General features: G+C 48.8%; 8 protein-coding genes across 8 annotated transcripts; 4 read left to right on the top strand and 4 right to left on the bottom strand.

The window, feature by feature from the left end:
* Window positions 1–328: 328 nt before the first annotated feature.
* Window positions 329–3,001, bottom strand: L3040_000192 (uncharacterized protein; the record flags this gene model as incomplete). The annotated part of the gene is made up of 2 exons (XM_007295217.1): window positions 329–2,703; window positions 2,932–3,001. The coding sequence occupies 2 exons, from the start codon at window positions 2,999–3,001 to the stop codon at window positions 329–331; spliced, it is 2,445 nt and encodes an 814-aa protein (XP_007295279.1).
* A 254-nt stretch (window positions 3,002–3,255) lies between these two features.
* L3040_000191 (uncharacterized protein) lies at window positions 3,256–5,857 on the bottom strand (the record flags this gene model as incomplete). Its single annotated transcript, XM_007295216.1, has 4 exons — window positions 3,256–5,446; window positions 5,496–5,608; window positions 5,675–5,741; window positions 5,814–5,857. The coding sequence occupies 4 exons, from the start codon at window positions 5,855–5,857 to the stop codon at window positions 3,256–3,258; spliced, it is 2,415 nt and encodes an 804-aa protein (XP_007295278.1).
* A 689-nt stretch (window positions 5,858–6,546) lies between these two features.
* On the top strand, window positions 6,547–7,528 carry L3040_000190 (uncharacterized protein; the record flags this gene model as incomplete). The annotated part of the gene is made up of 3 exons (XM_007295215.2): window positions 6,547–6,922; window positions 6,973–7,391; window positions 7,442–7,528. The coding sequence occupies 3 exons, from the start codon at window positions 6,547–6,549 to the stop codon at window positions 7,526–7,528; spliced, it is 882 nt and encodes a 293-aa protein (XP_007295277.2).
* Window positions 7,529–9,707: 2,179 nt separating this feature from the next.
* L3040_000189 (uncharacterized protein) lies at window positions 9,708–9,971 on the top strand (the record flags this gene model as incomplete). Its single annotated transcript, XM_007295214.1, has 1 exon — window positions 9,708–9,971. The coding sequence occupies one exon, from the start codon at window positions 9,708–9,710 to the stop codon at window positions 9,969–9,971; it is 264 nt and encodes an 87-aa protein (XP_007295276.1).
* Window positions 9,972–13,010: 3,039 nt separating this feature from the next.
* On the top strand, window positions 13,011–13,923 carry L3040_000188 (uncharacterized protein; the record flags this gene model as incomplete). Its single annotated transcript, XM_007295213.1, has 2 exons — window positions 13,011–13,040; window positions 13,105–13,923. The coding sequence occupies 2 exons, from the start codon at window positions 13,011–13,013 to the stop codon at window positions 13,921–13,923; spliced, it is 849 nt and encodes a 282-aa protein (XP_007295275.1).
* Window positions 13,924–14,499: 576 nt separating this feature from the next.
* On the top strand, window positions 14,500–15,170 carry L3040_000187 (uncharacterized protein; the record flags this gene model as incomplete). Its single annotated transcript, XM_007295212.2, has 4 exons — window positions 14,500–14,628; window positions 14,723–14,859; window positions 14,975–15,109; window positions 15,161–15,170. The coding sequence occupies 4 exons, from the start codon at window positions 14,500–14,502 to the stop codon at window positions 15,168–15,170; spliced, it is 411 nt and encodes a 136-aa protein (XP_007295274.2).
* A 3,053-nt stretch (window positions 15,171–18,223) lies between these two features.
* On the bottom strand, window positions 18,224–18,631 carry L3040_000186 (uncharacterized protein; the record flags this gene model as incomplete). Its single annotated transcript, XM_007295210.1, has 1 exon — window positions 18,224–18,631. One exon carries the CDS (start codon window positions 18,629–18,631, stop codon window positions 18,224–18,226), a length of 408 nt encoding a protein of 135 aa, XP_007295272.1.
* Window positions 18,632–19,402: 771 nt separating this feature from the next.
* Window positions 19,403–22,547, bottom strand: L3040_000185 (uncharacterized protein; the record flags this gene model as incomplete). The annotated part of the gene is made up of 9 exons (XM_066155051.1): window positions 19,403–19,791; window positions 19,891–20,129; window positions 20,179–20,645; window positions 20,697–21,212; window positions 21,264–21,479; window positions 21,537–21,658; window positions 21,714–21,868; window positions 21,916–22,450; window positions 22,505–22,547. The coding sequence occupies 9 exons, from the start codon at window positions 22,545–22,547 to the stop codon at window positions 19,403–19,405; spliced, it is 2,682 nt and encodes an 893-aa protein (XP_066013112.1).
* Between the last annotated feature and the right edge of the window lie 545 nt (window positions 22,548–23,092).

The following is a 23,092-nucleotide window of genomic DNA, read 5'->3' as shown; positions in this document are numbered from 1 at the left end:
TAATGATTCTTGCTCTTGCTAATTACGCTGTGCGTACAATGCACACAACCGCTCGTCATGACAACACGTGATTAATACACTCTCCTCACAATTTCCCGGAAAAAGCTTTCAGCAACACAAACAAAGCAACCCTGACAAATTACTCCACCCGCAAGACCCAGCCAAGTGAGTCGGAGGCACGCCTCGCTACTCAATCCCAATACTCTCCATTCCACATGCGCTTCGCAAGTCTGTTCGTACCAAATATAGCCAGCTGTATCACCACGTCCGCAAAAAAGGGCGCCAACAAGAACACCACTTGCACGGAAATCAGTATCCCGCCGGGTAGTCAATGCGAACTCGGCAGCAGCAGGCGCCTGTTCTTCTTGATCAGCGCATTGAGTCTCTTCTCAAGGCCCTCCGTCTCCTTGCGCGCAATCTGCATGGCACCCTCGGCCTCGGTGAGAGTCAACAGCGCCACGCTGCCAAGTGGCTGTCCAGACGGGGCTCGAGGGAGATCACCGCCGATTGTGATGTGCGCAGTCATGCTCTCCAGACCGTTGGCGATCATACCTTCGCGGTTGGTAGGAGCTGGGCCATAGCCAGACTCAGCACCGTTATCGGGGCGACGGTTGGAGTTGGAATTGCCGTCGCTGCCCCAGTTTGTCCACGCTGCGGCATCGCCGGCGTGAGTGATATCTGTCTCATTTGGTTTGACGTTAAGAGCTTTCTCGATCTGCTGGTTGGTGGACATGGATGGGAGCACGTATTGGTTGATGTAGCCGAGGGCCTCGTCTCGCTGGATCTTGCTTACAGGGTCCATGGCTGGAGCACCGGTACTCGAGGCGGGAAAGAAGGTTGGTGTGCCGTTGGAGACAGCGCGGCCACCGATCAGAGCAAATCCGTTGCCGGAGTGGTGCTTGGCGGAGGTAAATGAGGCTGGACCGTAGTCGCTAGCGATACGGGCTTGGAGATCCAGATACCGTTGCTCTTCCTCTGGTGTGAGATTACGAATGCAGTCACCATTTGGGGTCAGCACGATTCTACTTGGACCATCTCCAACTTTGATAACCGGCTCGCCAGCAAGGAGAGTCTGTCGGTCTTCCGGAGAGATGGTGACCTTCGGGTTGATGCTTTGTGGGTCGATGGGAGTTTTGACCTGATGGTTGACTATTGGGTTCTTGAGCAGGAAAAGATGGTCTACATCATCGATCAATCCTTCTGCAATCAGATGATGGAAGACAGAGGCTGGAGTTGGGATAGGCTTGTCGGCCTGCTCATTTTCCACCTCAGGTGCCGGGGGGGTGGGCTCTGGTGATACAGCTGGTTGGGCCTTAGCCTTTCCTTTTCCCTTCGAGTCTTGTCCTTTGCTGTAGATTCTAGTGGTTTCTTGTTCAGCTGTGCTGCTTTGCTTCTGCGGAGCTTGCCCTGCTTGTTCTAGAACTATAGGCTTGGGCTTGGGTTCATCTGGTATTGCTTCCGTAGGACCGGGCGACGGCGGCCGGCTGACAACAGGCGTCGAACCTTCAGCTGCACTGGGGACAGTGCGTTCCTTCTTCTGCTTCTTCTTTCTTCCCATAATAGGAGCAATTGCAACCTCAGGGGTTGGTTCTGCCATCTTTGCGCGTGCTTCCGCGTCGGCCTTTTCTTTTGCCTCTGCCTTCTCTTTTCGTAGCCTTCTGGTAGCTGCCTTCGTGTTCTCTCTTACCGGCGCAGACCCAATCTTCGAGGGTGGAGGAGAGCTCGCTCTTGAAATCGAAGCTGATGTGATTGAAGCATTATCCGAGATAATCTCACTAGAAGGCGTACTAGGACGCAGGGCTAGACTTGCTTGCCGCGAAGGCAGAGCAGGTGGAAACATGGACGTTGCAGAAGATGGTGTTGCACTTCCGGCAGATGGAATCTCTGTCTTTGTCGTCGGTACAACTCGAATAGACTTCATCGCGGGACGAGGAGGAGGTGACTGGAAACTAGCGACAGTCGAGGCACTTGGCAGGGAAGGGTAATCGGAAGGGGGTAATGATTTGACAGGCGCAGGGGTTGACGTAGAAGTTTCGATAACTAAAGTCTTGACGATTGATTTTGTAGGCATTGAAGCGTTGGGAGCTGGTGTGCTGTGTTTCTCTGCGGCTTTACTCACCGCCTGAGCCTGAGAGGCAGTGACTGGTACAATCGACGGCTTTTTTGAAGTTGTCGTCACTGCCGGCTTGGGTTGCGTGGAAGTCTTGCTACTGACGGATGGAGCCGCTTGAACTTTTGCTTTACCACTCTCCAGAGCTGGAAAATCTTCTGATTGGATTGCGGGCTGAGAGGATTGGAAAGCGATGGCCTTCGAAAGCCCAGTGTTAGTTGCAAGCGCCGTGACATCTTGCTTCGCCGGAGAGGTTGACACAGAAGTCTTTGATTTTGGAATGCTCTGCGTCGTTTGAGGGGCTGTTACCATGGACAATGGAGTAGCCACACGAGGAATAGCAGGGTTCCGAGCGGGTGTAAACGGTGCAGAGGTCGGAGTGAACCGAGTAGGTACTTTCGTAACGGGCTCCTCGCGAATGGCGGTCGGGGGGTGGGCGTGTGGTAAACTGAATCCCGGGGGAACAGCTGGTGTAGAAGAGCGTGAGACTTGGTTCTGATTATCCGGACTAGGTAAGACAGCATCGTCATCCGCAACAAGTGCATCTATCGATGAAGTTACGTCGACGTCGAGAGCCAAGGGGCCTAGATCATCTGGAAAAGCATGTTAGCATGGACGCTTGGAGTTGTTGAACATGACAATATGTAAATCTGAAGCAATTTGAGTCCAGTGTATAGCCAGCCTTGGTCTCAACATAGCACGAAGTCACAGGGTCCATCATCGTCTTCGAAGTAGAGAAAGGAGGTACTGAAGGCACAAATGTGTGAGAATGCTACATTTTACCAGCCAATGTTGGCCTTGGGTTCGGGGATTTAACGTACAGGAGAAGGTAGGCAGGTAGCCGAATGTGAAGACGATGATGGAGCCCCGATGAACGTGCCATGCCGCCATGAGTGCCAGAGATGACTGCGATGCTCATAATATCAACGCAGGAAAAGAAAAACAAAGCAAATCCGTTTGGTTCCCTCATCCCGATAACCCCCCAACGCCAGAGCAGCCGAAGCTTCCTCTATCTCAAGAGATCAACCGTGCTCGCTGAAGTTTGAACAGATGCCCAGAATGCAACGCCCTTTGAAGGGTCTTTGCGAACGCCATCTCCAAGGAAAATTCAAGGCCAATTTCTACAGCCCCGTCGCGGAAAACGCCTATTGATACCGGGAAAACCCATTGTTGTTGTACATCATGTTCTGGTTGTACCCACCTTGAACCTGACCACCAAACACCTGTCCGACTCCGGCACTGCTCTGCTGATGGTGCATTCTCGCTTGCAAGATACTGGGGTCTGCAAGATCATTGACTAAGCCACCTCCCCCAGAGGAGGAAGTGTTAGCATGTCTGTGCTTCTTTCCCTTCTTCTTCTGCTTTTGACCGTAGTCTTGGAATGCTCCAGTCTGAGGACCGTAGAGCGATGCCAGGAAGCCTGAAGCAGGAGCTGGAGTGGAGGAGGCAGATGGGTATTGCTGAAGAAATGAAGGAGAAAAGTTGTACTCACGCTTGCCTGTATCATGCGACTGACCACCTCTGTTCCCTCCCCGGAACATCTGCTGGAGAAATTCGTTGGGCTCCCTCTGAGCACCACCAAAGATTGCGCCGGCACCCATAGAGCCGAATGCGTTTGCTTGGCTGAACATTCCCCCGATCGGAGGTGTGGCAGTTGACTTCAGACCAGGAGGTGGACCAGGCATGGAGCCCATAGAGCCCCCGTATTGGTTGCCGTGTGGGACGGTGGGCATCATAGATGACTGTTGCGCCATCAATTTTGAATTTGCTGATGGTTTGACTGAAGATGTTGATGATCCATCGTTGGCAAAAGCGTACCGAGATGCCTGTCTGTTGTGGCCTTGTTGTTGGAACAGCCCGGCTCCCTGGCTAAAATTTCCCATGCCAGGTGGGTACTGGTCTATGTAGCCAGACTGAGCTTGAGTCGACTTCATAAGCGCGAGCTGGTTTTGTTGATGTGCAGTCAAGGGACGTCCGTTGATAGAGCTCAAGCTGCCAACATTTTGGAAAGGTAAGTTCAGGTTAGGACCAAACAGACCACCATTCGAACCCCGATGAATGGGGGCCTGCGCACTCGGCCGCCTCTGGGCATGGTAATTTTGCTGCTGGCTGCCCTCTCGACTGTTATCTCTGTCCTCCGGCTCGCCTCCCAATTGGAAGCTTCCGCCCTGGGGAGCTTCCTCCTCCACTGGCTCATGCACAGATTGTATATCTGCCTGCGATTCCTGCTCTAGAGAAAGTCTTGCCTCTTCCTGCTGTTCCCGCATAGCCTTCCGTTTTTGGCCACCTAGTTCGTCGAAGAGAGGCGGGAAGGAGGAGAACGGATCAGAGCCTTGGTCGGTGCTAATCGTCCTTGTAAACGAAACCTTTGAAGAATTGATCTCTTTCAGCAGATCGACCAAGGCAGGATCTCGTTCTGGTCCGACCGATTCATTCTGTGTTGCAGTTGCTGCTGATGGGAGTTCACTGGAGGTTGTTGAAGGTTCCTCTTGCTGGAGCTCCTCTGTAGACTCTGATTTTAAAGGCATAGCCTGCGCGACAACTGGGCTGGAAGCTGCCCCACTTGTCGCTTGGCTGCCTCTTCTACTAGGCTGTGGCACGCCACCTCGGTTGGCCCAGCTTGCAGTTGTTGGAAGCGCAGAACCGTCGCCGCTATCAGATCCATCTTTGCTCTCATCCCGTAACATCGGTTGAACGGCAGCAGCAACAGGCTGTGCTAATTGTAGTGGAGCCTGGGCCTGAGCCTGTGCTTGGACAGCCTGCCTAGAACTGGAGGAGGAAGATGCCATGACCGGAAGGGGACGTTGGGTATTAACACTGTTGATTGAAGACAAATCTTGCCGTGAATAACTATCATCATTGTCACCAGGTTCATGGAGGAACATGCAGTTCTTGTTGGTACAGATCTCGTTGCGTAAGTAAGCCGAGCAGTACTTCGTGGTTCCCAGTTGAGCCCGCAGGACCCGGTCGCCGTTTTGTGATCCGTTGACCGCAGTTATGCATCTCGCGGCGTCTTCTTTCCGGGCAAAGGTAACGTACACACCGAGGGACTGAGGTTGACCGCTTGCCGAAGAATCCTTCTTGTTGCTGACCACGATCTTGATGATCTTTCCGTACTGGCCAAAATATTTGTCCCCGCGAAGAGTCTCTAGGATTTCCTTCTCAGCGACATTCGGACTTAATCCAACGACGTAGACGAGATTTTTCTGCACGACCCGGAGCCCAGATAGATGCTTTCGGTTCAGACTCTCGACCTCGCGCTTCTGTGCCTCCTTTTGTCGCTGCTCTTGTTTCTTCTTCGCGTTCTTTTGTAGGTTGGCCTTGAACTGTGCTACTCTGGAGGGGATATTAGCAGTCGAAAAAAATGTAAGCTTAGATTCTATACTCTTCTGGTGTCACGACTTTCCACTCTATTGTCTTTTCATCGTATGGCCTTCGACATGCCGGACACAGGCCGTTCATGTTGGTTTTGATGTTGTTGAAGCAAAATTGGCAGACCTGTAGTGGCACTTCGAGTCAGTGAGGTTCGGCACTGGAGGCCTACAGAGTAATGTTGACACTGACCTGATATCCGCAAGGGCATGGCCGGAAGTTCTTGTCTGAAAGATCGAACTCTTCAACGCAGAGCGGACTGTACTCGACGGTTAGCTAGCGAAGTCAGGGGGGACTGCGAGCCTGCGCGTAGGCAGCTGGCAGGACATACCAGCATTCTTCATCATCGTCGATGATAATATCGTGAGGTGCCATCTTGAAAGTCCGGCGGGGTGCTGAAGGTGTTCAGGGTTCGTGGCGTAGAGTTGAAGAAATGGAGAGTAAGGTCGATCGTGGCGCGCAGGGTTTGCCAGGGGTGGGCCCAGAGCTGTGTAATCTATGTATGAATATCGAGATGTTAGAATCGTGAGGATGCTTGTGTTGAATACGGTGTTGAGGTGGTGGAGTGGTGTATGTTTGTAGGAGACACGGCGGCTATTGAAGATGAAAGATCACGAAGTTCACGGAACGACTGCTGGCCTGCTAAAGAGACGGCGCTAGTTTATATGCCTGAGGCACCAGGCTAAAATACATGAGGCAAGTGGTCGTATTATTAGAAATATCATTGCTGACGTAGCCACAGAGCATTCAGAAAAATAAAGAGATCCTTTCGAACCGCTTTAATTTACACATCTAATAGAATTATTCTGTGCAACAATTGACTCAGAAGTACTACTGGTAATACTTAGGTACTTATGAATAGTAGACTTACGAAGTATAGAAGGTGGGTGACATTTGTGCCTGAATATGTGCCTTGTGGCCTGATTCCGTTTGAATCAATGTCAATGATGCCCTTGAGACGAGACCTAAGCGAGCGTGAGCTGCGGACTTCGACGGCCTCGAGAGACCTTCGTACTATACCACACCCTCCCTGCAATTGGCAACACCACACCTTGAGATCAGCCATGGCTTTGAGAGTATCGAACTCGAGGGCGCTGGCCTCAGCTTTGCGGTCAAGTAAGACTGCTCTCGCCCGCCGCAACGACTGCAGCACTGCCATCCGTGCCTTCTCGTCAACCCAGAATACCCAAATCGTTGTCTCTGCAGATACCCCCAATATGCGACACGCGCAGAGACCTGCCGATCCGCCTGGAGGGCTTCATGCACCCATAGTCAACCCGGTCGACAAGTACGCTGCAAAGGCCGAAGACATGCACCGGTACGGATCTTGGCTCATGGGGTGTCTGCCAAAGTACATTCAGCAATTCTCGGTGTGGAAGGATGAGCTGGTCATTTACATTCCGCCTGCTGGAGTCATCCCAGTTTTCACCTTTCTCAAATGTACGTACCCTAGTGCTCTTTCCGGAGACTCCTTGACTGATGCTTGCAAGACAACACTGCTGCCGAGTTCACCATGGTCGCGGACATCACTGCCTGCGATTTTCCCACCCGAGACCAGCGTTTTGAGGTCGTCTACAACATGTTGAGCGTTCGCCACAACTCGAGAATCCGAGTCAAGACATATGCCGACGAAGCGTCACCAGTTCCCAGCATTACAAGTCTTTATGATGGTGCCAACTGGTACGAGAGAGAGGTGTATGATCTCTTCGGTGTGTTTTTCGTGGGCCACCCAGATCTGCGGCGTATCATGACGGACTACGGCTTCGACGGACACCCGTTGAGGAAGGATTTCCCTTTGACCGGATACACGGAGCTCAGATACGACGAAGAGAAGAAGCGGATCGTGGTCGAGCCTCTCGAGTTGACTCAAGCGTTCAGGAACTTCGAGGGAGGAAGTGCGGCGTGGGAGGTACGTACCGTCTGCTTCTGGAAATATCACACAGGATTAACAGAACGCAGCAAGTGGGACCTGGTCTCGATAAGAAGCCCGAGACATTCAAGCTGCCAACGGCAAAGCCCGAGCCAAAGGAAGAGCCAAAAAGGTAGATTTGATTGTTTTTATGTACATAGGTTCAATATACTGTGCGTTCTTCCAGCGGCTACTGGCCACAATCAGAGCTTGGTAGCAATCAAAGTACAGAGATACAATTCTGTCTCCCGCTAAGAAGGCAAGGTTCCTCTCCATTTAATTCAGCGAAAGGCTACTCTGTCATTTATCTGGCGTTCTCAGCTCCTTGTTCACTGTCTGATATTATCTTATATTTCACTTGAAGATTCTGCATCGTTGCGCAATATTTACCAGTGAAATTACTACCTGCAATCAATCTCAATTTCTTCCACAATTCTTTTCTACATTTCCCTTCCACATTTCTCTTCCAACCTCAGAATTACGTTCCTTGTGTTTTATTCTTGCAGGTGAATCGGAAGGTGCCTCAATAGCGTCTGCGCAGTATTTGCGAGATCAAAGACGAAGGGACTTGCTGGGGCCCGACTCCCGTATACAGACTCATCTCTTACAATGCGCGAACGCCCATTTCTGCATTCTCAGGAAAGCAAGTTGGACTGGAAAATTAGGAAGGCCCAGATCACTTAGAAACACGTATATAATCAGCCAGTGAACGTGTTGCTATGCTATAGATGTGAATCATAAACCTGCCGTAATAGTTATCGCAAGTCCAAACGAATTTGTTTGCTGCCAGTATTCAAGCATAGCAAATTCCATTTTCCCCTGGCGTCCTCTGCTCCCTCGCAGTGATGGCTCATGGGCTTCGTTTGCATGTCCCAGCCTCACACAGCACAATCCGCCGGAATGTGAGCTCATCAAGTCCAAAGACTGTGCTGGGACCACACTGCTATCAGTCAGTCGATACCATACTCCCCTCTCTCGTTGGGAGCTTTGATGCACGTCTTAGCTTATTCTAATCGCTATTTTGGCTTGGGACATCGCTGGAGGGCTTTATAGCGTGCCACGACGCGTGAGCTGTTCAAATTCTTGAGCACGTCCTTGGTGTTCTTCAGACGAAACTCCAGACTCGATGTATCGCTTCGTTATGCTGAGTATTCGATATCACTGCTACTTCTGCTGCACTGCACATCGTAGATGTTTCCAATAGTCGTTTTAGGCTCAGCATATGGCTGGCGAGATCTATAACGTGAAAATTTGACAGCTGCTGAGCACCTCCGTGGGTAACCCCCCCCCCCCCCCCCCCCCCCCCCCCCCCCAAAAGCATTGCCTCTTACGTCGCCTAACGAATCATCCCTGTGGGCTCTACATTTCTATTAGCGATCTTTGGCAAGCCTCTTCTCGTATTATTCTTGCAGGACCATGTCCGTACAATACTTATGCCAGCTAGAACTCTAGACTGGAATAGCAAGAGAGCAAAGGTCTGTCTGTATCATAGTGGGACTCGATCTGATGCTCTCTCAAAAAAAGTGTTTCGCATAACCCGAACACGAACATAGCCTGCTGTGATCCCCCCACGACTCTAGCTACAGGCGTATTGCCTTGCTGTGGAAACTCTTGGGTTGATTCCAGAGCTTTCTGAAGAAAAATACGGACTAGCTGATCGGAATGGGATGAAATTTTTCTTAAGTCGACTAGTCCCTTAGCTTTGTGATAGTCGTCGAATATTCATCATCGAATCAGGTTTATTGTTCTTCTGTCCAATGTTACTGTCCTTGATGGGAATAGTTTTCTCCTCTACTCTCTTCTAGTAGGTAGATTTTTCGAACGTGATCGTGAAAATTTGTTGGGGCGTACCAAAACAGTGTCGGGCCTTTCCACTCTATGCCAGTACAGTTCAAAAACGTACCTAGACATATAATTTTTTTCTAGCCGCAAACCAAGAAGGCGCTTGCCACCAAGATCGTGAATTTTCTTCCTATTAGCGGCGAACTAAAGCTTTATCTCCCCAGGTGCTCTTACCTCGGTCGGGATAGAACATGCAAAATCACAAGAGATACCATCTTCCGAAAACCTATATAAGGTCCTCACCCTCTCCGTCTCCGTCTCTTCTTCATTCTTCATCATTCACATCAACTTCGATCTGCTACAAGAAACCATCTTCTCCAATATACACAGATCCAAGTCTATCTCCAACCAGCTTCTTTATATATCTCATTGCCGACATATCAATCCCAACCAGCAAAGATATCTCTCGGTCAATCGCCTAGCATCGTCTATCTCCAACAACCTACGCCTACATCCACCCACATCAACTTCAAGATGTCCGCCGCCGAGATCAACCACCGGCGCAACAACGCCGAGTCTGCGGCTGCGACTGACTTCTCGAGACACCAAAGAGAAGCCGTCGATTCAAAGCTCTACTACATGCGCGACGTCACCAGCCCGGCCGAATTCGAAGCCCTAGTCGACGAAGAGCTGCGACGCGCCAACGCCACTCCTAGCATCTCGGGAGCCGAGAAAACCCTTTGTCGTTTCGCCGGAAAGCTCAAGGCCAAATTGAGATTCACCCGGCTTAGCGGCTAGGCTAAGCGGGCTTCGACATGAACGATTAGACATGACCGACAAGTCGAAGTCAGTTCGAAAATTAGGCGAAAAGCTGCAACCGTCGGCGCCTCGAGGCTGTCAGGATATCATATCACGGTTGAAGGAAACGGCAACTACTATCGGGTCTCGTGTTACCTTATTGGCACCTGGTCAGCCTCTAGTAAATGATACCACTTCATCACTTCATCACTTTTGCACTGAACTCGTGACTCGTTGACTTCCCTCGTGATATCTATAATATTTTTTCTTATAAAAGAGTATAACAGTAATCATATGATATTCTTAGGTGCTCCTAAATCAAGCCTAGTTGTCATCTCAATCTTCCGTTTTGATTATCGTCATCAAACAAGATTCACCTCTACATCTTCTATCGTTTAGCCGGCTATCTATGCTGGTTGGAAGTATAGCATACATGTATCAGCTTTTCTTTAGAGCGTTGATGAGTCGTGGCTGCTCTCTATCCATTCGGTTTTGCAGCAGTCTATCTATATGGAAAAGGGGAGGAAATGATCAATAACTTAAGCATGATCGGCCCTTTCCCCTTGAGGCTTATTTCCAGAATACAGCACTTGCAAGCTACCCGACCTGAACTCCCGCGAGTGCTCGCTAGAGTGGCCAGTAGAATTGTGAGAAAGGGCGCCAGCCGCTTTGATGCGGACGAAACCTGTTCCACCTCTTTACTTCTCACCTCGTAAAGAGACGCTGGTCGCTCCTGTTGCCTATCTTGCTTTTCTTTTCAATTACATGTAAATCTTCTGTTATCAAAAGGCATCTGCGAATGCTATCTGATATTGGTCTTGCTATCTTTTATTAACGAGGTCTGATCCCTGGCGGCCCTCCGCAAGCTCCGGGGCCAGGCGACCTCGCTTCGCTCCGGTCGTTGTGCAGGGCTGCCTTCCGCATTAACGCTACATCAATGTTGTAGAAGAAATACGCTTTAAAAGGATGTCAAAGAAACGTAACGCTTCAGCCCGGCCGCAAGCTCAAACTTTTCCGCAAGCTCCGGATTAGGCTTTCCTGACTTTGCGATGTAATATTCGTAGCTATAATCTTTAGCAATAGCCCCTTTTAAGCCGATACAGCCAGCCACTCGAACTTCGAGTATTCAATCTATAGCAATAGCCTTCGTTAGCTGGTTGCAGCCAGCTATTTTTCGAGCATCTAATCTATAGCCATAGGCCCTTTTAGCTCGGTGCAACTAGCTTTTCCTCGAGCATTCAATCTATCGCAATAGCTCTTTTCAGCTCGGGGCAGCTAACTATTCCTCGAGCATTTGATCTATAGCAATAGACCCTTCCAGCCCCTTCTAGCGCGATGTAGCCAGCTATTCCTCAACCATCCAGGTCCTCAGTGCGGACGCACTCCCTGGTATCCACATAGTCGAGAGTGCCGAAAAAAAAGCCACTCTTCAAGCGTTCCGGAGCTCGGGGGTAGGAAGGGATGCCAAGGTGTTGCTGGCCTCGGAGTGGGATTTGGACTGCAAGTATATACTAATGATATAGACTATACTAGTGATCCACGCAGCTCTGTAGATATCTACTCCGTACTCCGTATAATGTATATCCCCCTCTCTTTCCAGCTCGCCCGCTCTGTGGCGTCGAGAATGACGTTGGGCGGGCCGGTTGCTGGGGTGCGGTGCGGTGCGATTCGAGTGAGGAAATTAGTCGACGAGGGAGGTCGTTGAGATGGGAAGTTGAAGGTGGAAGGATGGTGGTCGAGCAATAGGTCTTTCTAGCTCGATACAGCCAGCTGTTTCTTGAGCATTCTTATCATTATTTATTAATTAACTAATATTGAAGTATTCGAAAAGAAAACGTACAGAATTCGAGGGGGAAAAAAATCTATAATCGTAATTTTCAATTGCAAAAGGTGGCTGCGAAAAGTAGTTCTACGCAATTCTAGCTTGCAAATTAAGCTTGTAAGATTCCTTCTCATATTATTAAGCGCTTAATCAAGTTTTAATATTCTTCGATGGCCAGAGATCAGATGGATGCACCCAATCAACGTATTCCCCTTAAGTCAGGTGACCGTATTTTAAACAGTTTACGGTCTTAGCCATACCTTAAAGGCAGGTATAAGGTTATTTGAACCGTCAGCTAACAATCTGATCACGGTCTCTCTTAAAGACGGTCCTAAAAGGTTGGCATAGTTAGTAGATCGATCACCTTAGGCCGATACTTGAGATTAAATAGAATCTGAAAACAAACCATTTAAATCATTTAAATCGCAGCTAAAATGAATCTATTTTAATCAGTTCAACCGTCTTTTATAAAAGCCCGTCTCTCTGTCAAAAGACCGTCCTCGATCGTTCTAAGACCGAATTAAGACCGTCTTATAGCCGTCCTAAAGCCGTCCTCGAACTTCAAATCGTCCTCGAGAACTTGGATTAATAAGCAAATGTTTTAGCCCTTACCCTCTGCCTTATCTCTTCCTTTACCATCCCCACTTCCTTTGAGCTACCGCCGTCGCTAATGTGCGTAATAATCAGCGGGAATCAGGAAACCTTCTGTTAAATCAATCGATTCCGATACTAAATCTTTTAAGGCGTTGATATATAAGCTATAATAGCGATACCGAGAAATATCTTAGCAACGATTTTAACTATTAGAAGAAGGATTGTTATATTTTAATTGTATCTCATTAAGAATGAGCTTTATTCTATCTTAAATATTTAAAATAAATTCTTTTATAAACGTGTTTTAAAAATTTCCACGATAACGGCTATAGGGCGGCTGTAGGGCGGCTATAGGGCGGCTATTAGACGGCCCAAAGCTCGAGGACGGTCGAAAAAGTGAACTATTCTTGATTTGGAACTAGTATTGATTTCAAACGGTCCAATGACCGTCTTTTGTAAAAGCAGATCAGAGGATCGCTGATATGACCCCCTACCTGCCTTTGAAGTAGATCCACATTCAGCTCAACATAATGTAGACTGGCTCAACAGAATACAGATTACTAAATCCGAGTGCTCTGTTCTTTTCTCGTCAACATCTGAATTATTGCTTTTAGAACTTCACAATGGACCCATCTTGCAACGAGTGTATCAAGGTATGTATCTCTATCGACCAAGCTGCTTCTAATAAACGAAAACTTCGCTTACGATCCGTTCCAGGGCAGCATTCATGCTGGCCTTCCTCAAGGCAAAGAAGAAATGATCCACGGTCTCAACACCTACGTGATCGGCAATCGCACCGATCCGAAGGCCATCATCGTCATCTACAGTGACATCTTTGGCCTCGCTCTCCCCAACAACAAGCTCAACGCCGACGCCTACGCCAAAAGCGGAGAGTACCTCGTCTACCTCCCCGACTTTTTCAAGGGCGACCCTGTACCGCTCAAGGTTGCGGACCTTCTCATCCCAGTGGACGGAACCAAAATGGGGTCGCTCACCAAATATACGGGACTGCTTGCTAGTGCCCCCTCCTTTGCATTGTGGTTCATGAGGCACAAGCAGGGTCCAAGCGACAAGCTCTGCATGGACTTCCTAGAGTCCTTGAGACGGGCTACGCCCAAGAGCCAGAAGATCGGAATGGTGGGACAGTGCTGGGGTGGGAAATATGCTATCAGAGCAGCTCTAGAGAGCAAGATGGTTGACATTGATGGCGCCAAGACGCCACTCATTGATGCAGCAGTCGCTCTGCATCCCAGCAACCTGGTGCTCCCGGAAGATGTCGAGTTTCCTGTTGTACCTGTGAGTATCGGATGGGGAGTGCAGGACATCGGTGTCAGCTATAAATTGAAGGGTCAGATTGAGGACATCCACGCGAAAGCTAGGGAGGCCGGGAAGAAGCTGCCCGAGCTCCAACACAAGTCCTACACCCCGGGACGGCATGGCTTTTCTGTCAGAGGCAATTTGGACGATCCTCAGGAGAAGAAGGCTCTGGAGGACTCTTATGAGCAGGTCTTGGCCTGGTTCAAGACTTGGCTCTGATATTCTCATGGCTTGTTGTGGAGTTTGGATCGGCACTGTTCATGGAGCTGGCCCTTTTGGTGTATACGATGGTTACGTTTAGGATATTGTCGATTCATACTTTCATGACCGCATCTCAGCTGGGCAGGGGACATGTACATACGAGGGCAGGAATACGGTGGCCTCTGTTCCGTGGTGCTACATTGACTAGCTTACAGTATAGAGCTCATTCCTTGATTTACCCTATGGCCGAGGCGGTTTTGGAAAGCCAGCGACGGTTATTATCTTTGTTGCCATCTGCGCATGTCATGTCTAACCTTCCTTCTTTTATCCAGGGCCCCGTGATACATTCCTGCTGCCGCTATCAACAAGCCGTCCCTCAGCTCCTCGCGCTGTTTCTCGCCCGTGTAACCACCCTCCTTCAGTCATGAGCGAGACGAGTCTTTGCCCTTCATATGACACGAAACGGTTCCCTGCGGGGAAATAAAATAAACACAAGTATAAAAGTCACTGGAATATCCCGCTCTACCACTCACTCCTTTCCCATTCAACAACCTTGACCCGTCTCAAGTATCATCATCAGCCAAGACGATAAAAATGAAGTTCAGCAGCTCTACCAGTGCCGCCGTGTTGGGCATTCTGATAACCAGCTGCCATGCCCAAGTCAAACTCCTCGCCACCATTCCCGAACTCGCAGCCTACTGCAGTACCGTTGGCCCCAACACTGTCAGTCATCTCCCTGCCTGCTTAAACCTCCCTCTCTCTTTCTCTCTCTCTTTTCGAGAGCATGCGCTAATCCCACCGCCAAACCAACACATAGTATGTCGCAGTGCGCTACGAAAACACCAGCAACATCGTGACATATGATTTCAACGAGTGCTACCCGTACGAGCTCCCGACCGGTGGACTGGCCCAGGTTGCCGTCTTCTGCAAGACGACGACGTGCACCAACAAGCCGTGAGTAATTACTACCTTCTTCAGCTACCCCCGCCACCTCCACCACCAGAACCGACGAGTGCCAAATTCGAGACGCGTTCTGACGAAGTACTGCTGAATTTTGGGGGGCGCACAGGAACCCCGACTGCTCTGGTGGCGCGGTGCCGCCGGTTCCGGTCCCCATCCCGGCCGGAACGGTTCTGCCGAATGTGGTAGATTTCGTACAGCTGCTCGGGCAGGGGGCGACGTGTCAGCGTAATGGGCTGTCGTCGTAAGAATTTCTGAATCGGTGATCTGGGGGCGGTGATTGACCTGCCAGCAGTCGAAAATGAGAAGACCGAGTCGAGCCATCCAAGGAGTCATGAGCACCTCTCTCGCTTAAATAACGGCATCCCATATGCTGTGTTCCTCCGACGATAGATAGATATGTAGCCTTGTTGACTGTCGCAATGCTTCTGCTTGCAAGCCGTATGCTATGTTCGTGAGAATTGGATCCAAGTGTCTTCTTTGTAACCCCTTTCGAGGCTCTCGGAGTATTCTCTCTTCCTGGCCGCTCCGCTGCAAGGAGCTGTGCACTGCACTCGCCAGTAATCCAGGAAGTGCACTAACATACCGACCGATTTCCATCCCGAGACTTGTCATGCCAATCATCCTTCTTAAGCAGAGTCTGTCCTCAACCACACTTCGACATCATCACTTAGCAGTGTTGTCCTCGGGTCTCGGCTATGCTGCTGCTGGTGATCTCGAGTACGTACGAGCGAGCTGGGCTACATATATAAATATATATAGCTTTTCCTCCTCCTCTAATCGACTAAAGCCCCATTATCCATAACTAAAACTAGGAACGAGAAGGAGAACGAGACAGACGCACATATACATGTACATATATATAAGCGGCAGCCAGGCTATGCTCCCGGAAAGTGGCGGTATTGTAGGTGAAGCGAACAATACCCTCCGGTCCAAGTCTAATTACCTTACGTATCACGGAGTCGAGATCATCAAACGGGAGGGAGAAAAAAAAAAAAAAAAAAAAAAAAAAAAAAAAAGAGGCCTCATTGTCGGTCTAGCAACAGGAATCACACACACTAGAAGAAGAAGAAAGGATAGTAAGGAACCCACATGAGGACTTATTTTGTTTTTTGTGGTAGAAATTACTGACGAAAAGACCGATACCTGGTAAGCCAGGCCCCTGCCTGAAAATTTATGGATCTATGAAGTCTTCAGGTTGCCCGCTCCAGAGCTTTCAATGGCACGTCCAGCCAACATCGTATCCAGAAAGAAGGCGATCGAAACAGACTCACCTTCTTCTCGAGAGAGTGACCCAGTTCCGCTAGCTCCTCGTTCTCAAAGAATGGCTTGCAAACACTTGAAGAAGTAATGTTCCTGTGCCTAGTAAAAATCTCCGGCGTCACGAGAATGGCATGAGCCTATTCATGCACCAGTGTGCCGGCGAATTGAAATTGGATAAGTTTCCTGTTGCAGTTTATAGCATTGCTGGCTGAGACTGTGGAGCGGATTCGGACTTGCTCTTCTGCTTCAGTCAAATCCTTTCGTGGCAAAGGTTGTAAGCTCTCGATCCCTATACTAATATCAACAGTCCCCGTGTTCCGGTCTCGCAATGTACAACCATGCATGGGCGCCTCTTCCCCATTCTAAGCAGATGCGATTAGCACTTGATAATGTCAATTGGGCCATTCATGATGAAGGCGGCAGAACTCTAGAAAGGCCCCAAAGGGAGGTTCAGCGTACACGTACCGGTAGTCCACTCGCTACACAATTCGTGAAGGTTGGCATGGAGCGTGAATTTCATACATTCAGCCAACGAAGAGAGCTTCGTCATCAAAGCGAGGTCTTGTCCGGGAGCATTGCGTTCTTCGAAACCACGCTCGGAGAAGCTCGGTACGTATGGCCCTTTGGGGTCCGGATCGATGATCTCGGCATATGTTCGAAATAGCAGCGCATCATATCTAGCCAGCATCAGCATGATTCGGAATCGCCTCAAGAGTAGTAATACCATGCCTTTGTTCTCTGACTGACCAATATCTGAGATTGCTAGCTTGAGACCTGGCCTGAGCTTACTCTCTACGAAAGGGTTATCCATCTTAGGTAGCATGTCAGCCCTACTTTTAAAAATTCACCAATAAAACCATCATACCGTCCAGAAGACATCATGGTCTCCCAACAGAGGGATTGCTCCTAGATGTTTTGCGTCGAGTCATAGGTGTGCCACCTGATCGGGTTAAAAGCAGGATGGATCATATCCGTCAAGCCATCTCTCCTAGAGTCTCGATCAAAGTATGCCAGAACTTCCATATCTTTCAGCTGTGAGGTCTGATGGTTACGAAGAGTCAGCAAATTAATGTTCCAAGATGCTTCAAGAATAATATAAGATAAGTTCCTAGGGATCTTAGGACAATTTATATAGGGAAAGATTGGTCGTCCACATCGCCTACTATAAAATCTTTAAAATTAGACCGTTGATACATCTCGACAACTTTGATATTTGAAATTGTTTGTTTTGACTGTTCCACAGTTCGATTCAAGTTGGGAATTAGTAGTGAGTAAGGAAATGGCAGCGGTGTCATGCCACTTTTTCCATTTTTCAGGAACCCATCATGTGGAGGTATGTTGGGTCCGATAGGGTAGCTGCAGTATATATATCAGTATGCACCACGTCAGAAGTTCGCAGCTATCTACTCCGAGTGCAGAAGTTGAACAAAGAGGATGTGATGAATGATCATGAAGGGTACTTACATTGCCTCTGTACCCTATTGCTTCAATTATTGCTTCAATTACGGGCTTGCCAGCAGGTATATTTTTGGCGCAAATACTCGAGCTGGTGTAGAGAGGGAAGGCGGTAGCTAGCTCCCTTCTTAAGCGAGTAAGGAAAGGGGGGAGCTGAACAACAAAAAAGAAAGAAAAAATTGCAAAACTCAACTGGAAGCTCATATACTATAATGAGGTTCCAGTTTACAAACCTAATTGAATAGGTTTTTCGGCATCTACGATTCTACATCAAACTGGCGGAACATGAAACGGATTCAGAGCGACTACACGCCACTGAGCCACCGCATCTTCTCGCCAGTTTGATGGAAGACCGCACAGAATTTGTTTCTATCAAGTAGAAAAAAATCTTCTGCGCGGGAAAGCTCGGGGCGGTGAGACATCCGCAACTGAATTGAATAGGAAATGGGTATATCAACAAGCTCGGATCAACATCGAAAATAAAATTCCATTACATTATAAACGCATTCCAAGAACGAAACTGTCAAGGCTTCTGTCTGTTTTGCCCATTATTCATCCTCGTCGTCCATCTCTCGCGACAACCAGCGCGGGATGTAAAAACCAAACCGAAAGGCGAATGAATCGGCATCCTGCTTTCCCCCTAATGTTTGCTCTCCTTATCCCAAAGCTTCCTCACAGCACCCGCAACCGAGAAGCCCCCAAACAGCCAGTCATCGCCGTGTCTCCCGCACTCAGTATAGACGTTGACCTTGGACGGATCGTGCGAACTATGCCGCCGGCTCGGCTTCAGCTTCGGCTCCCCTGATCCTGACCGCCTCGGATTCGTGGCAACGCCGGAGTTCAGACTCTCCTCCGCATGTCGACCAGCACAGCGTGGCCCGGTGGCAGGCATGAACTCGGATGAGGCGGTCGAGGAAGTTGATGTTTCGCTGGCTCTTCGGTGCGGAAATGGGGGCAGGGCTGGGGAGCGTTGGCCGCTTGATTGGGCTGCGCTGTCTCGTCCTGGTGTTCTCGAAGGCGAGATGGAGAGCGGATCTGGACGGTACATGGCTGGCCGTGTAGCGAGATCTGGAGGAGATCTTGGGGTGTAAAGCTGGCTGTTTGTTGTCGATGGAGGTAGATGTTTGTGGTTTGTTGTTTGCTGGGAAAAAGTGCTGAGGACGTTGGGAGGTATTCTGAATGTATGATAGATAGGCCGAATCAGTATCAAATGTCGACTTGATAAAGTCCTGGCTTTCTATTATTCGCAGAACGATATTTTCCTTGAAGTCTCGTTGTTAAGGCCAAAAAACAGAGAAGATAACGATGTTATGAGGCCATCCGAGAGAAATTTCCTGGATGCCTGCTGCCTGTTGCTGCAGTGTGGATGTTTGATGTTCGACAGTAAGTAGTATCACAGCATAGGGCTGACGAACATCACTCCATGCGCACCTGATCCCGAATCGCAGCCAACGGGTTTCGTTGGTGGGCACTTCGTCCAATGGGTATTCTGCTCTGCATTGGAAATATGCACGATACACTCTCAATCCAAGGTATCGGGCTCAAGGCTTCCTACTCGGTCAGCGTTGTGAGCCAGTTGGACTCAAGAAATACAGTATGCATACATACTGGATGCGAGGATCCGCTGTACAAATCCAACTATATCGGAACTTTTAATGCTCCTACGCATCATGGGAAATAGAAAGTAAATCCCAATTTATTGATAACACCTTGTATTGAAAATCATCGCTTCCTTATCCTTGGCCTACCGAACATATATATACTTGTCAACCAAGACTCCTCCCTACAGATCCACGATACCAATCCCCTCGGCGGAAGCCTACAGCCAACGATTGAACATCTTGATATACATAGTCTTAAAGAGTTGCGTCACCATCGCGTACAACAACAAGAGGGCGGCCAGGATACCCAAAAAGCTTCCATCCGGAGGGACCAGCCCAAGGGCATTGTTGAGCTTGGGAATATACGGGATGATGAAACCGATTACAGAGACCAGCAAAGTGCTAACAACCAGTGGCCGTGATGGGTGAGCTTGGAGAAAGGGGATTCTGGCGGTGCGAGTCACGTAGACAACCAGAATCTGGCTCAGCAGGCCCAGGACGAACCAGTTGCACTGGAATTTTTGTATCTGGGAGTGGTCGCTAGAAGGTCCAAGGCCATAGTAGTAGGTGTTGAGGAGGAATGTGGCGATATCGACGGTGCTCGTGACTGTACCAAGAATTAGTCTTTTATTAAATCGAATATCCCCAGATTTTGTGGGAGCTTTCGAAGATCAAGGTAAAATCTCTAGAAAGAGATTTTACTTACTAGGACCGATCAAAAAAACGAATCTAGATAGGTCCCCGATAGACAGTGGACGAGGTATAGCAAGATACTCATGATCTACATCATCGAAGGGTATAGCGATTTGTCCTAAGTCGTAGAGTAGATTTTGGAGAACCATCTGTGTAGGCGAGATCGGGTCGAATGGAAACCAAGCTGAAGCGGCAACCACCGAGATTATGTTACCAAAGTTGGCAACTAGGATGAGCTTGAGGTATTTCATTCTATGCTTGATTAGTCCCAGTTCTCGAAATTCAAATATCGAAAACTGACATATTTCCATGCGTGGTTCTCCCAACCATGACAGAATCAATGATCGTAGAAAGCCGTTTCTCTTGCAAGATGATATCGGCACTTTGCTTGGCGACAGCTTGTCCCGAATGGACCGAAATCCCTACATCGGCACGACTTAGAGCGATAGAATCATTGATTCCGTCTCCGACCATTCCGACAACCTCCCCCTGAGCCTGCAGCGCTTCGACGACATTTCCCTTCTGTGCAGGGGTAAGCTTTGCAAATATCTTACACCGTTTGATGGTGCTATTCCACTCTTTGGGGTCTGTTATCTCCGCCAGTCTTGGACCACAGATCGCGGAGGGCTCATCTTCAAGCTCTTGACCGATATCAAGGCTTCGGGCTATACTGATGGCGACTTTCAAATTGTCTCCAGTGAGGATTCTGACATCGATGCCAAGGTTCTGTAGGCGCAGAACAGAATCTTTGGCGTCATCCTTCAAAGGCTACAATTATGTCAACAGTCTATTGAGGGATAATCGGAGAGGGCATCTTACATCGAGGAATGTGAGAAGGCCTTCCACTACCATATCCTTGTCAAGGCCACCTAAGTCACCGTCGGTGTCAACTTCTGCCTCGGAGAGGTCCTTTGAAGCAATCAAAATGACTCGGAAGGCCTGCGCATTGAGAGCGTCAACTTTAGCAAACAGACTGCGGCGGTTTTGCTCATTGAGTGTCTCAATCCCAGTTCTAAATCGAACCCCCGAGCACAAAGCAAGGACTTCCTCGTAAGCACCTTTGCAGATAAGCTTCAAACCACCCATGTATGTTCGAACGATGCAGCTTGATCGTCTCGCTTCGAAAGTAAAAGGAATCTCGCCAATTTTGGTAGCCATCTCAACACCCTTTTCATCAACACCACTGTTATCGAGGATTGCAGAATCAATGGCATTCTTTGTGCCACTTTGGTAAAAGGCGTTGGTGTGTGCTAAGCCAAAGACCTGTGTGCTCTCTTGACCCGAGGGATCCAAGGATTGCGAGAGTTCAATATCCTCTTTTGTCAATGTACCAGTCTGTCGCCACTGTCAAAAATTCATCCCCTGAAAGAGGGTTAGGATTCTTACCTTGTCGCTACATAGTATTGTCATAGAACCTAAACTTTGGATAGTTTCCATGTGACGGACAATCACAGTCTTCTTGGATAGAATATGCTTTCCCCGGTAAAGGTTTGCGGTGACCATTGCAGGAAGCATCTCCGGTACAAGCGTTGCTGCCGTGCTGAGAGCAAACATAACGGACTTTTTCCAGTGGCCAGTATTACATCCTTTAATAACAAGAACCTGGAATACTAGTCAGTTGTCGAATTATCGATACTTCAGCCACGGGAATTGACATACAATAGTAAACGAGATAAGCATGAACCCAATCATCATGAAGACAATCTTATTCATGCTCTTTTGAAACGAATTTTGAGCTCGTCGACTATTGAGCTCCTGGGCCATAGCGGAAATGTAAGTGTCTTGTCGCCGATTAGCACCCCCCCTATAGAAATCGGCTATGAAGTGACCTCTTACTCTTGCCCGTAGTGAAAGCAACAGCCAGTCCACTTCCTGATATGACTTTCGACCCAGAAAATAGCACGTTTGGCAGATCGAAAACATTAGGATGATGGCCACTCAGATCACCACAGCAGTCATCTTTAGGCTGCGGCTGACTTTCCCCAGTGAGGCTGCACAGATCAGCAACTACCACCGTAATTGTCCTGGAGTCACTGACCTTGATTGCGAGACGCACAGGTTTAAAGACTTCAGAACTTTGCAATCCGCGGGCACGACATCGCCAGCACTGAGGATCAACACGTCTCCGGGAACCAACTTCCGAGGGTCTATGAGCCTCTCTTTTGGCTCGGCCTCCACAGACTGCCGCCGAACATTGACAGGTGCCACTTCTTCTGGTATGGTTTGAGCCGCCTTTACGCTTCTGTACTCCTGAAAAAAGTTTATGCTTGCAGCCAGCGGTACCACAATCAAGATGATTACGAAAAGTGTCCAATCAGGATCTTGAAAGACTACCGATATTATTGCGAGGAAAATCAGCAAAGCGTTGTAGCTGTTCAAAATACTCTCGGACGCCAGTTGTTTCCATCCGGGGACCGAAGCTTCCAGAGTGGAATTCTCGCCGTTCGTCTCGAGCCGTCTCAGTGCGTCTGCATCAAGGAGCCCGGAGACGGAAGAATCAAGTTTCGTAAGGACATCTAGGCGGGCACATGATTGGATATTTTCCTCACAGGTGCTTCTTTTCGTTGGAGAAGCTGGATTCATCCATCAAATCAGCAGTTGAAGTGACTGCAGCACAGATCACATACCTATTCCCCTGCCTAGAATGGTCCAACGAATATTTTGCAACATTCTCATGTTGTAAAGTCTCCTTGATTTCAAATTTCACACATTTTGATTATACTCTGTCGTATCATGGAGGGAAGAGTAGTCGAGGCAGCACCTGAACTAGTCATAAGAAGATTGAAGGAGCCAGATTTGAGAGGTACGAGCAAGCTCTTTAAATAAAGAGAACTTTGGAGGGACGAGGATGGCTTCTCAGAAAAGTGCAGAGTGGGTAATGTCTAAGGCAAAAGTTCCAAAGCCGGTCCAGAATTAGAGAGGGACTTTATGTCATTCGGTGATGCGATGATTGTTTCCCCTAAGGCTAGCTAGACCCGACTAGCCAACAACCAAGGCAAAGTAGTGGGAAAGAGCCACTTACTTTTAGCTTTTGTAACGTAAAATGACACAAGTGAAAATGAAATGGTGGTCGCTTCTCGACTACTTCCGTGTGACCATGATCAATAATGGGTTGTATTTTCGTGAGCAAGACTTTGGCCACATACTGATTACAGCGAACTCCCGGACACGCGTCTTGTGAAATCACAACTCGAGTGACAAGAGCCAGCCCATTG

This window comes from Drepanopeziza brunnea, assembly GCF_022702325.1.
Source record: "Drepanopeziza brunnea f. sp. 'multigermtubi' strain 214-2 chromosome Unknown ctg1, whole genome shotgun sequence".
In the NCBI taxonomy this organism is placed as follows: domain Eukaryota; kingdom Fungi; phylum Ascomycota; class Leotiomycetes; order Helotiales; family Drepanopezizaceae; genus Drepanopeziza; species Drepanopeziza brunnea.
This window is presented reverse-complemented; position numbering and strand designations above follow the sequence as displayed.